The sequence below is a fragment of the Nerophis lumbriciformis genome, linkage group LG06 (assembly GCF_033978685.3).
Source record: "Nerophis lumbriciformis linkage group LG06, RoL_Nlum_v2.1, whole genome shotgun sequence".
NCBI classification, from domain to species: Eukaryota; Metazoa; Chordata; class Actinopteri; order Syngnathiformes; family Syngnathidae; genus Nerophis; species Nerophis lumbriciformis.
The window spans coordinates 4,478,451-4,492,314 of record NC_084553.2 but is presented as its reverse complement, the minus strand read 5'-3'; the positions used below and the strand labels follow the sequence as shown (position 1 = coordinate 4,492,314).

Genomic DNA, 13,864 nt, shown 5'->3' with positions numbered 1-13,864 from the left:
GCAAGAAGCAGGTAACAAGTAGCCAGAAGCAGGTAGCAAGTAGCAAGAAGCAGGTAACAAGTAGCCAGAAGCAGGTAACAAGTAGCCAGAAGCAGGTAACAAGTAGCCAGAAGCAGGTAGCAAGTAGCAAGAAGCAGGTAACAAGTAGCAAGAAGCAGGTAACAAGTAGCAAGAAGCAGGTAACAAGTAGCAAGAAGCAGGTAACAAGTAGCAAGAAGCAGGTAACAATTAGAAAGAAGCAAGAAACATTTAGAAAGAAGCAAGTAGCAAGGAACAGGTAGTAAGTAGCATGGAAACTAATGTGTTTATTAGTGAGGTAGTAAAGATGTAGGGTAGTATGCTCATTTTCACATAATAAATGAAAGCATGAACAGTCGTTTGGTTGCATCAAACTTCTATCAGCTGTTTGTTTTCAAATCTTTCCATGGTTCCTTGCAGCCGGTCAGCTGAGCCAGTCGGCCCACTTCTCCCTGCAGCTGCCCTACACCGTGCTGGGCCTCGGACGCAGCGCCAACTTCCTGGACCACTTGGTGGTGGGCATCCCTCACAGGCCCGGGGAGATGGTGAGTAGCAAGAAAACTAATGTCCATCCATCCATCCATCTTCTTCCGCTTATCCGAGGTCGGGTCGCGGGGGCAGCAGCCTAAGCAGGGAAGCCCAGACTTCCCTCTCCCCAGCCACTTCGTCCAGCTCTTCCTGTGGGACCCCGAGGCGTTCCCAGGCCAGCCGGGAGACATAGTCTTCCCAACGTGTCCTGGGTCTTCCCCGCGGCCTCCTACCGGTCGGACGTGCCCTAAACACCTCCTTAGGGAGGCGTTCGGGTGGCATCCTGACCAGATGCCCGAACCACCTCATCTGGCTCCTCTCCATGTGGAGGAGCAGCGGCTTTACTTTGAGCTCCCCCCGGCTGGCAGAGCTTCTCACCCTATCTCTAAGGGAGAGACCCGCCACCCGGTGGAGGAAACTCATTTGGGCCGCTTGTACCCGTGATCTTGTCCTTTCGGTCATAACCCAAAGCTCATGACCATAGGTGAGGATGGGAAACGTAGATCGACCGGTAAATTGAGAGCTTTGCCTTCCGGCTCAGCTCCTTCTTCACCACAACGGATCGATACAGCGTCCGCATTACTGAAGACGCTGCACCGATCCGCCTGTCGATCTCACGATCCACTCTTCCCTCACTCGTGAACAAGACTCCGAGGTACTTGAACTCCTCCACTTGGGGCAAGATCTCCTCCCCAACCCGGAGATGGCACTCCACCCTTTTCCGGGCGAGAACCATGGACTCGGACTTGGAGGTGCTGATTCTCATCCCAGTCGCTTCACACTCGGCTGCGAACCGATCCAGTGAGAGCTGAAGATCCTGGCCAGATGAAGCCACATCATCTGCAAAAAGCAGAGACCTAATCCTGCAGCCACCAAACCAGATCCCCTCAACGCCTTGACTGCGCCTAGAAATTCTGTCCATAAAAGTTATGAACAGAATGGGTGACAAAGGGCAGCCTTGGCGGAGTCCAACCCTCACTGGAAACGTGTCCGACTTACTGCCGGCAATGCGAACCAAGCTCTGGCACTGATCGTACAGGGAGCGGACTGCCACAATCAGACAGTCCGATACCCCATACTCTCTGAGCACTCCCCACAGGACTTCCCGAGGGACACGGTCGAATGCCTTCTCCAAGTCCACAAAACACATGTAGACTGGTTGGGCAAACTCCCATGCACCCTCAAGGACCCTGCCGAGAGTATAGAGCTGGTCCACAGTTCCACGACCAGGACGAAAACCACACTGTTCCTCCTGAATCCGAGGTTCGACTATCCGGCGTAGCCTCCTTTCCAGTACACCTGAATAGACCTTACCGAGGAGTGTGATCCCACGATAGTTGGAACACACCCTCCGGTTCCCCTTCTTAAAGAGAGGAACCACCACCCCGGTCTGCCAATCCAGAGGTACCGCCCCCGATGTCCACGCAATGTTGCAGAGTCTTGTCAACCAAGACAGCCCCACAACATCCAGAGCCTTAAGGAACTCCGGGCGGATCTCATCCACCCCCGGGGCCTTGCCACCGAGGAGCTTTTTAACTACCTCGGCAACCTCTGCCCCAGAAATAGGAGAGCCCACCACAGATTCCCCAGGCCCTGCTTCCTTATAGGAAGACGTGCTGGTAGGATTGAGGAGGTCTTCGAAGTATTCTCTCCACCGATCCACAACTTCCGCAGTCGAGGTCAGCAGAACACCATCCCCACCATACACGGTGTTGACACTGCACTGCTTCCCCTTCCTGAGGCGGCGGATGGTGGTCCAGAATTGCTTCGAAGCCGTCCGGAAGTCTTTTTCCATGGCCTCCCCGAACTCCTCCCATGTCCGAGTTTTTGCCTCCGCGACCGCTGAAGCCGCACACCGCTTGGCCTGTCGGTACCTGTCCGCTGCCTCAGGAGTCCCATATATATATATATATATATATATATATATATATATATATATATATATATATATATATATATATATATATCCATTTTCTACCGCTTGTCCCTTTTCTGCGGTCGCGGGGGTGCTGGAGCCTATCTCAGCTGCATTCGGACGGAAGGCGGGGTACACCCTGGACAAGTCGCCACCTCATCGCAGGGCCAACACAGATAGACAGACAACATTCACACTCACATTCACACACTAAAATGCTAACAGTTAGCATGCTGGCCAGATAGCATGAAGTCACAAAGATATGAGCTAATGAGGCTAGCATGCTAACAGTACTATGTTCACATGCATTTAGTAAATGATAAAAGTATAATCACACTTACCTGCTAAATGACCTACTATACCTGCATTTGTTATGCAACAAACTATTTCACGCTGAGGTGTAAACATACAAAATATGCTAATAAAATAAGCTATCATGCTAATATTAGAATGATTTTAAAAAAGCGACTGCCCCCCCCCAACCCCCCCCCCCCCCCCCCCCCCCCCCCCCCTGGTGTGGGCGACATAGAGGTCACGCATGATGACTTGTGGGGTCATCTCAGTGTGACCTTCAGACCTTTAATGGCCGCCATGCTAATGCTCATGCTAACTGAAGCCTAATAAATTCATTTCCACTCCACGTTACCTCTCTTAACTCTGCTCTCCCATCCCCCCTCCTCACTTTGCATTCCCCCTCCTCACTTTGCATTCCCCCTCCTCACTTTGCATTCCCCCTCCTCACTTTGCATTCCCCCTCCCCACTTTGCATTCCCCCTCCTCACTTTGCATTCCCCCTCCTCACTTTGCATTCCCCCTCCCCACTTTGCATTCCCCCTCCTCACTTTGCATTCCCCCTCCTCACTTTGCATTCCCCCTCCTCACTTTGCACTACATATCAGACCCCCCCCAGACGATTAGACTTGCAGATGTCTGAGGAGAACGTCGTAACGCAGCGTGAAGAAGAAGATGCCGCTTTGTTGTCGCCTCCTCCCTCCCTGTTCTCCTGCATCAACATTATGAGACCTTCCTTATGAGACCTTCCTTGTGAGACCTTCCTTATGAGACCTTCCTTATAAGACCTTCCTTATGAGACCTTCCTTATGAGACCTTCCTTATGAGACCTTCCTTATGAGACCTTCTTTATGAGACCTTCCTTGTGAGACCTTCCTTGTGAGACCTTCCTTATGAGACCTTCCTTATGAGACCTTCCTTATGAGACCTTCCTTGTGAGACCTTCCTTGTGAGACCTTCCTTATGAGACCTTCCTTATGAGACCTTCCTTGTGAGACCTTCCTTGTGAGACCTTCCTTATGAGACCGTCCTTATGAGACCTTCCTTGTGAGACCTTCCTTATGAGACCTTCCTTATGAGACCTTCCTTGTGAGACCTTCCTTATGAGACCTTCCTTGTGAGACCTTCCTTATGAGACCTTCCTTATGAGACCTTCCTTGTGAGACCTTCCTTATGAGACCGTCCTTATGAGACCTTCCTTGTGAGACCTTCCTTGTGAGACCTTCCTTGTGAGACCTTCCTTATGAGACCTTTCTTATGAGACCTTCCTTGTGAGACCTTCCTTGTGAGACTCTCATGAGACCTTCCTTATGAGACCTTCCTTATGAGACCTTCCTTATGAGACCTTCCTTATGAGACCTTCCTTATGAGACCTTCCTTGTGAGACCTTCCTTATGAGACCTTCCTTGTGAGACCTTCCTTATGAGACCTTCCTTATGAGACCTTCCTTGTGAGACCTTCCTTATGAGACCTTCCTTATGAGACCTTCCTTGTGAGACCTTCCTTATGAGACCTTCCTTATGAGACCTTCATTATGAGACCTTCCTTGTGAGACCTTCCTTATGAGACCTTCCTTGTGAGACCTTCCTTATGATACCTTCCTTATGAGACCTTCCTTATGAGACCTTCATTATGAGACCTTCCTTGTGAGACCTTCCTTATGAGACCTTCCTTGTGAGACCTTCCTTATGAGACCTTCCTTGTGAGACCTTCCTTATGAGACCTTCCTTGTGAGACCTTCCTTGTGAGACCTTCCTTGTGAGACCTTCCTTATGAGACCTTCCTTATGAGACCTTCCTTGTGAGACCTTCCTTATGAGACCTTCCTTGTGAGACCTTCCTTATGAGACCTTCCTTATGAGACCGTCCTTATGAGACCTTCCTTATGAGACCTTCCTTATGAGACCTTCCTTATGAGACCTTCCTTATGAGACCTTCCTTATGAGACCTTCATTATGAGACCTTCCTTGTGAGACCTTCCTTATGAGACCTTCTTTGTGAGACCTTCCTTATGAGACCTTCCTTATGAGACCTTCCTTATGAGACCTTCATTATGAGACCTTCCTTGTGAGACCTTCCTTATGAGACCTTCCTTGTGAGACCTTCCTTATGAGACCTTCCTTGTGAGACCTTCCTTATGAGACCTTCCTTGTGAGACCTTCCTTATGAGACCTTCCTTATGAGACCTTCCTTATGAGACCTTCCTTATGAGACCTTCCTTTTGAGACCTTCCTTATGAGACCTTCCTTATGAGACCTTCCTTATGAGACCGTCCTTATGAGACCTTCCTTGTGAGACCTTCCTTATGAGACCTTTCTATATGAGACCTTCCTTGTGAGACCTTCCTTGTGAGACCTTCCTTATGAGACCTTCCTTATGAGACCTTCCTTATGAGACCTTTCTATATGAGACCTTCCTTATGAGACCTTCCTTATGAGACCTTCCTTATGAGACCTTCCTTATGAGACCTTCCTTATGAGACCTTTCTATATGAGACCTTCCTTATGAGACCTTCCTTGTGAGACATTCCTTATGAGACCTTCCTTATGAGACCTTCCTTGTGAGACCTTCCTTATGAGACCTTCCTTATGAGACCTTCCTTATGAGACCTTCCTTATGAGACCTTCCTTATGAGACCTTCCTTATGAGACCTTCCTTGTGAGACCTTCCTTATGAGACCTTCCTTATGAGACCTTCCTTATGAGACCTTTCTATATGAGACCTTACTTATGAGACCTTCCTTATGAGACCTTCCTTATGAGACCTTCCTTATGAGACCTTTCTATATGAGACCTTCCTTATGAGACCTTCCTTATGAGACCTTCCTTGTGAGACCTTCCTTATGAGACCTTCCTTATGAGATCTTCCTTGTGAGACCTTCCTTGTGAGACCTTCCTTATGAGACCTTTCTATATGAGACCTTCCTTATGAGACCTTCCTTGTGAGACCTTCCTTATGAGACCTTCCTTATGAGACCTTCCTTGTGAGACCTTCCTTATAAGACCTTCCTTATGAGACCTTCCTTATGAGACCTTCCTTGTGAGACCTTCCTTATGAGACCTTCCTTATGAGACCTTCCTTATGAGATCTTCCTTGTGAGACCTTCCTTATGAGACCTTCCTTGTGAGACCTTCCTTATGAGACCTTCCTTATGAGACCTTCCTTGTGAGACCTTCCTTATGAGACCTTCCTTGTGAGACCTTCCTTATGAGACCGTCCTTGTGAGACCTTCCTTATGAGACCATCCTTATGAGACCTTCCTTGTGAGACCTTCCTTATGAGACCTTCCTTATGAGACCTTCCTTATGAGACCTTCCTTGTGAGACCTTCCTTATGAGACCTTCCTTATGAGACCTTCCTTGTGAGACCTTCCTTATGAGACCGTCCTTGTGAGACCTTCCTTATGAGACCTTCCTTATGAGACCTTCCTTGTGAGACCTTCCTTGTGAGACCTTCCTTATGAGACCTTCCTTGTGAGACCTTCCTTATGAGACCTTCCTTATGAGACCTTCCTTGTGAGACCTTCCTTATGAGACCTTCCTTATGAGACCTTCCTTATGAGACCGTCCTTATGAGACCTTCCTTTTGAGACCTTCCTTATGAGACCTTCCTTATGAGACCGTCCTTATGAGACCTTCCTTTTGAGACCTTCCTTATGAGACCTTCCTTATGAGACCTTCTTTTTGAGACCTTCCTTATGAGACCTTCCTTATGAGACCTTCTTTTTGAGACCTTCCTTATGAGACCTTCCTTATGAGACCTTCCTTATGAGACGTTCCTTATGAGACCATCCTTATGAGACCTTCCTTATGAGACCTTCCTTGTGAGACCTTCCTTATGAGACCTTCCTTATGAGACCTTTTTATATGAGACCTTCCTTATGAGACCTTCCTTATGAGACCTTCCTTGTGAGACCTTCCTTATGAGACCTTCCTTATGAGACCTTCCTTATGAGATCTTCCTTGTGAGACCTTCCTTATGAGACCTTCCTTATGAGACCTTTCTATATGAGACCTTCCTTATGAGACCTTCCTTGTGAGACCTTCCTTATGAGACCTTCCTTATGAGACCTTCCTTATGAGACCTTCCTTGTGAGACCTTCCTTATAAGACCTTCCTTATGAGACCTTCCTTATGAGACCTTCCTTATGAGACCTTCCTTATGAGACCTTCCTCATGAGGCCTTCCTTGTGAGACCTTCCTTATGAGACCTTCCTTATGAGACCTTCCTTATGAGACCTTCCTTATGAGACCTTCCTTGTGAGACCTTCCTTATGAGACCTTCCTTATGAGACCTTCCTTATGAGACCTTCCTTATGAGACCTTCCTTATGAGACCTTCCTTATGAGACCTTCCTTGTGAGACCTTCCTTATGAGACCTTCCTTATGAGACCTTCCTTATGAGACCTTCCTTATGAGACCTTCCTTATGAGACCTTCCTTATGAGACCTTCCTTGTGAGACCTTCCTTATGAGACCTTCCTTGTGAGACCTTCCTTATGAGACCTTCCTTATGAGACCTTCCTTGTGAGACCTTCCTTATGAGACCTTCCTTATGAGACCTTCCTTGTGAGACCTTCCTTATGAGACCTTCCTTATGAGACCTTCATTATGAGACCTTCCTTGTGAGACCTTCCTTATGAGACCTTCCTTGTGAGACCTTCCTTATGATACCTTCCTTATGAGACCTTCCTTATGAGACCTTCATTATGAGACCTTCCTTGTGAGACCTTCCTTATGAGACCTTCCTTGTGAGACCTTCCTTATGAGACCTTCCTTGTGAGACCTTCCTTATGAGACCTTCCTTGTGAGACCTTCCTTGTGAGACCTTCCTTGTGAGACCTTCCTTATGAGACCTTCCTTATGAGACCTTCCTTGTGAGACCTTCCTTATGAGACCTTCCTTGTGAGACCTTCCTTATGAGACCTTCCTTATGAGACCGTCCTTATGAGACCTTCCTTATGAGACCTTCCTTATGAGACCTTCCTTATGAGACCTTCCTTATGAGACCTTCATTATGAGACCTTCCTTGTGAGACCTTCCTTATGAGACCTTCCTTGTGAGACCTTCCTTATGAGACCTTCCTTATGAGACCTTCCTTATGAGACCTTCCTTATGAGACCTTCCTTATGAGACCTTCCTTATGAGACCTTCCTTATGAGACCTTCATTATGAGACCTTCCTTGTGAGACCTTCCTTATGAGACCTTCCTTGTGAGACCTTCCTTATGAGACCTTCCTTGTGAGACCTTCCTTATGAGACCTTCCTTGTGAGACCTTCCTTATGAGACCTTCCTTGTGAGACCTTCCTTATGAGACCTTCCTTATGAGACCTTCCTTATGAGACCTTCCTTATGAGACCTTCCTTTTGAGACCTTCCTTATGAGACCTTCCTTATGAGACCTTCCTTATGAGACCGTCCTTATGAGACCTTCCTTGTGAGACCTTCCTTATGAGACCTTTCTATATGAGACCTTCCTTGTGAGACCTTCCTTGTGAGACCTTCCTTATGAGACCTTCCTTATGAGACCTTCCTTATGAGACCTTTCTATATGAGACCTTCCTTATGAGACCTTCCTTATGAGACCTTCCTTATGAGACCTTCCTTATGAGACCTTCCTTATGAGACCTTTCTATATGAGACCTTCCTTATGAGACCTTCCTTGTGAGACATTCCTTATGAGACCTTCCTTATGAGACCTTCCTTGTGAGACCTTCCTTATGAGACCTTCCTTATGAGACCTTCCTTATGAGACCTTCCTTATGAGACCTTCCTTATGAGACCTTCCTTATGAGACCTTCCTTGTGAGACCTTCCTTATGAGACCTTCCTTATGAGACCTTTCTATATGAGACCTTCCTTATGAGACCTTCCTTATGAGACCTTCCTTGTGAGACCTTCCTTATGAGACCTTCCTTATGAGACCTTTCTATATGAGACCTTCCTTATGAGACCTTCCTTATGAGACCTTCCTTGTGAGACCTTCCTTATGAGACCTTCCTTATGAGACCTTCCTTGTGAGACCTTCCTTATGAGACCTTCCTTATGAGATCTTCCTTGTGAGACCTTCCTTGTGAGACCTTCCTTATGAGACCTTTCTATATGAGACCTTCCTTATGAGACCTTCCTTGTGAGACCTTCCTTATAAGACCTTCCTTATGAGACCTTCCTTATGAGACCTTCCTTGTGAGACCTTCCTTATGAGACCTTCCTTATGAGACCTTCCTTATGAGATCTTCCTTGTGAGACCTTCCTTATGAGACCTTCCTTGTGAGACCTTCCTTATGAGACCTTCCTTATGAGACCTTCCTTGTGAGACCTTCCTTATGAGACCTTCCTTATGAGACCTTCCTTGTGAGACCTTCCTTATGAGACCTTCCTTGTGAGACCTTCCTTATGAGACCGTCCTTGTGAGACCTTCCTTATGAGACCATCCTTATGAGACCTTCCTTGTGAGACCTTCCTTATGAGACCTTCCTTATGAGACCTTCCTTATGAGACCTTCCTTGTGAGACCTTCCTTATGAGACCTTCCTTATGAGACCTTCCTTGTGAGACCTTCCTTATGAGACCGTCCTTGTGAGACCTTCCTTATGAGACCTTCCTTATGAGACCTTCCTTGTGAGACCTTCCTTGTGAGACCTTCCTTATGAGACCTTCCTTGTGAGACCTTCCTTATGAGACCTTCCTTATGAGACCTTCCTTGTGAGACCTTCCTTATGAGACCTTCCTTATGAGACCTTCCTTATGAGACCGTCCTTATGAGACCTTCCTTTTGAGACCTTCCTTATGAGACCTTCCTTATGAGACCGTCCTTATGAGACCTTCCTTTTGAGACCTTCCTTATGAGACCTTCCTTATGAGACCTTCTTTTTGAGACCTTCCTTATGAGACCTTCCTTATGAGACCTTCTTTTTGAGACCTTCCTTATGAGACCTTCCTTATGAGACCTTCCTTATGAGACGTTCCTTATGAGACCATCCTTATGAGACCTTCCTTATGAGACCTTCCTTGTGAGACCTTCCTTATGAGACCTTCCTTATGAGACCTTTTTATATGAGACCTTCCTTATGAGACCTTCCTTATGAGACCTTCCTTGTGAGACCTTCCTTATGAGACCTTCCTTATGAGACCTTCCTTATGAGATCTTCCTTGTGAGACCTTCCTTATGAGACCTTCCTTATGAGACCTTTCTATATGAGACCTTCCTTATGAGACCTTCCTTGTGAGACCTTCCTTATGAGACCTTCCTTATGAGACCTTCCTTATGAGACCTTCCTTGTGAGACCTTCCTTATAAGATCTTCCTTATGAGACCTTCCTTATGAGACCTTCCTTATGAGACCTTCCTTATGAGACCTTCCTCATGAGGCCTTCCTTGTGAGACCTTCCTTATGAGACCTTCCTTATGAGACCTTCCTTATGAGACCTTCCTTATGAGACCTTCCTTGTGAGACCTTCCTTATGAGACCTTCCTTGTGAGACCTTCCTTGTGAGACCTTCCTTATGAGACCTTCCTTATGAGACCTTCCTTGTGAGACCTTCCTTATGAGACCTTCCTTATGAGACCTTCCTTATGAGACCTTCCTTGTGAGACCTTCCTTGTGAGACCTTCCTTATGAGACCTTCCTTGTGAGACCTTCCTTGTGAGACCTTCCTTATGAGACCTTCCTTATGAGACATTCCTTATGAGACCTTCCTTATGAGACCTTCCTTATGTGACCTTCCTTGTGAGACCTTCCTTATGAGACCTTCCTTATGAGACCTTCCTTATGAGATCTTCCTTATGAGACCTTCCTTATGTGACCTTCCTTGTGAGACCTTCCTTGTAAGACCTTCCTTATGAGACCTTCCTTGCTAGACCTTCCTTATGAGACCTTCCTTGTAAGACCTTCCTTATGAGACCGTCCTTATGAGACCTTCCTTATGTGACCTTCCTTGTGAGACCTTCCTTGTGAGACCTTCCTTATGAGACCTTCCTTATGAGACCTTCCTTATGAGACCTTCCTTATGAGACCTTCCTTATGTGACCTTCCTTGTGAGACCTTCCTTGTGAGACCTTCCTTATGAGACCTTCTTTATGAGACCTTCCTTGTAAGACCTTCCTTATGAGACCTTCCTTGTGAGACCTTCCTTATGAGACCTTCCTTGTAAGACCTTCCTTATGAGACCGTCCTTATGAGACCTTCCTTATGAGACCTTCCTTATGAGACCTTCCTTGTGAGACCTTCCTTATGAGACCTTCCTTATGAGACCTTCCTTATGAGACCTTCCTTATGAGACCTTCCTTATGAGACCTTCCTTATGTGACCTTCCTTATGAGACCTTCCTTATGAGACCTTCCTTATGAGACCTTCCTTATGTGACCTTCCTTATGAGACCTTCCTTATGTGACCTTCCTTGTGAGACCTTCCTTGTGAGACCTTCCTTATGAGACCTTCCTTATGAGACCTTCCTTATGAGACCTTCCTTATGAGACCTTCCTTATGAGACCTTTCTATATGAGACTTTCCTTATGAGACCTTCCTTGTGAGACCTTCCTTATGAGACCTTCCTTATGAGACCTTCCTTATGAGACCTTCCTTGTGAGACCTTCCTTATAAGACCTTCCTTATGAGACCTTCCTTATGAGACCTTCCTTGTGAGACCTTCCTTATGAGACCTTCCTTATGAGACCTTCCTTATGAGATCTTCCTTGTGAGACCTTCCTTATGAGACCTTCCTTGTGAGACCTTCCTTATGAGACCTTCCTTATGAGACCTTCCTTGTGAGACCTTCCTTATGAGACCTTCCTTATGAGACCTTCCTTGTGAGACCTTCCTTATGAGACCTTCCTTGTGAGACCTTCCTTATGAGACCGTCCTTGTGAGACCTTCCTTATGAGACCTTCCTTATGAGACCTTCCTTATGAGACCTTCCTTATGAGACCTTCCTTTTGAGACCTTCCTTATGAGACCTTCCTTATGAGACCTTCCTTATGAGACCTTCCTTATGAGACCTTCCTTGTGAGACCTTCCTTATGAGACCTTCCTTGTGAGACCTTCCTTATGAGACCTTCCTTATGAGACCTTCCTTATGAGACCTTCCTTGTGAGATCTTCCTTGTGAGACCTTCCTTATGAGACCTTCCTTATGAGACCTTCCTTATGAGACCTTCCTTATAAGACCTTCCTTATGAGACCTTCCTTATGAGACCTTCCTTATGAGACCTTCCTTATGAGACCTTCCTTATGAGACCTTCCTTATAAGACCTTCCTTATGAGACCTTCCTTATGAGACCTTCCTTGTGAGACCTTCCTTATGAGACCTTCCTTATGAGACCTTCCTTATGAGATCTTCCTTGTGAGACCTTCCTTATGAGACCTTCCTTGTGAGACCTTCCTTATGAGACCTTCCTTATGAGACCTTCCTTGTGAGACCTTCCTTATGAGACCTTCCTTATGAGACCTTCCTTGTGAGACCTTCCTTATGAGACCTTCCTTGTGAGACCTTCCTTATGAGACCGTCCTTGTGAGACCTTCCTTATGAGACCTTCCTTATGAGACCTTCCTTATGAGACCTTCCTTATGAGACCTTCCTTTTGAGACCTTCCTTATGAGACCTTCCTTATGAGACCTTCCTTATGAGACCTTCCTTATGAGACCTTCCTTGTGAGACCTTCCTTATGAGACCTTCCTTGTGAGACCTTCCTTATGAGACCTTCCTTATGAGACCTTCCTTATGAGACCTTCCTTGTGAGATCTTCCTTGTGAGACCTTCCTTATGAGACCTTCCTTATGAGACCTTCCTTATGAGACCTTCCTTATAAGACCTTCCTTATGAGACCTTCCTTATGAGACCTTCCTTATGAGACCTTCCTTATGAGACCTTCCTTATGAGACCTTCCTTATAAGACCTTCCTTATGAGACCTTCCTTATGAGACCTTCCTTGTGAGACCTTCCTTATGAGACCTTCCTTATGAGACCTTCCTTATGAGACCTTCAAGCAAACATGATAGTTGATACTCTCACCTGATTGGCTGTTAGCGAGTCACTCCTGCTGATCACTAATCACTTCCTGCGTTGCTAAGTTACCAGAGAGCGAGGGCCTTTGTTTGCGCAACCAACTTTAATTCCATACTTCACCTTTCTTCCCACAAGTTATTTTTTTGTGAAGCGAGTGTTTTATCACATTTATTTTTTAGGTATTAGGTATCTATCGCGATATGTATTGATATCCTTTTATCGCCCAGCCCTGCATAAAGTCCGCTAAAAAGAACGAAAGAGACCTTCTTCACAACGTATCCTTCCACCTACGTATCTTTACACCTATGTATCTTTACACTTATGTATCCTTCCACCTATGTATCTTTACACCTATGTATCTTTACACCTATGTATCCTTCCACCTACGTATCCTTCCACCTATGTATCTTTACACCTACATATATTTACACCTATGTATCCTTCCACCTACGTATCTTTACACCTATGTATCCTTCCACCTACGTATCTTTACACCTATGTATCCTTCCACCTACGTATCTTTACACCTACATATCTTTACACCTACACATCCTTTTGCCTACGTACCCTTCCGCCTACGCAACTTTCCACCTATGTATCCTTCCACCTACGTATCTTTACACCTACATATCCGTCCACCTACATATCCTTTAGCCCACATATCTTTCCACCTACATATCCTTTCGCCACGTATTCTTCCGCCTACGTATCCTTCCACCTACATATCTTTTCCACCTACATATTCTTCCGACTACGTATCTTTACACCTACGTATCCGTCCACCTACGTATCCTTCCGCCTACGTATCCTTCAACCTATGTATCCTTCCACCTACGTATCCTTCCACCTACGTATTCTTCCGCCTACGTATCCTTCCGCCTACATATCTTTCCACCTGTGTATTATTCCGCCTATGTATCTTCACACCTACGTATCCTTCCGCCTATGTATCTTTCCACCTACGTATCCTTCAACCTATGTATCTTTCCACCTACGTATCTTTCCTCCTACGTATCCTTCCGCCTATGTATCTTTCCACCTACGTATCCTTCAACCTATGTATCCTTCCACCTACGTATCTTTCCTCCTACGTATTCTTCCGCCTACGTATCTT

At 46.0% G+C, this 13,864-nt stretch overlaps 1 protein-coding gene across 1 annotated transcript in view; it reads left to right on the top strand.

Annotated features, from left to right (window-relative positions):
• Positions 1 to 13,864, top strand: part of itfg1 (integrin alpha FG-GAP repeat containing 1) — a 402,483-nt gene that overhangs the window by 380,909 nt on the left and 7,710 nt on the right. Inside the window, exon 15 of the mRNA XM_061963663.1 lies at positions 439 to 563. Within this exon, the coding sequence (XP_061819647.1) occupies positions 439 to 563 (125 nt within the window). The remainder of the gene's footprint in view (positions 1 to 438; positions 564 to 13,864) is intronic.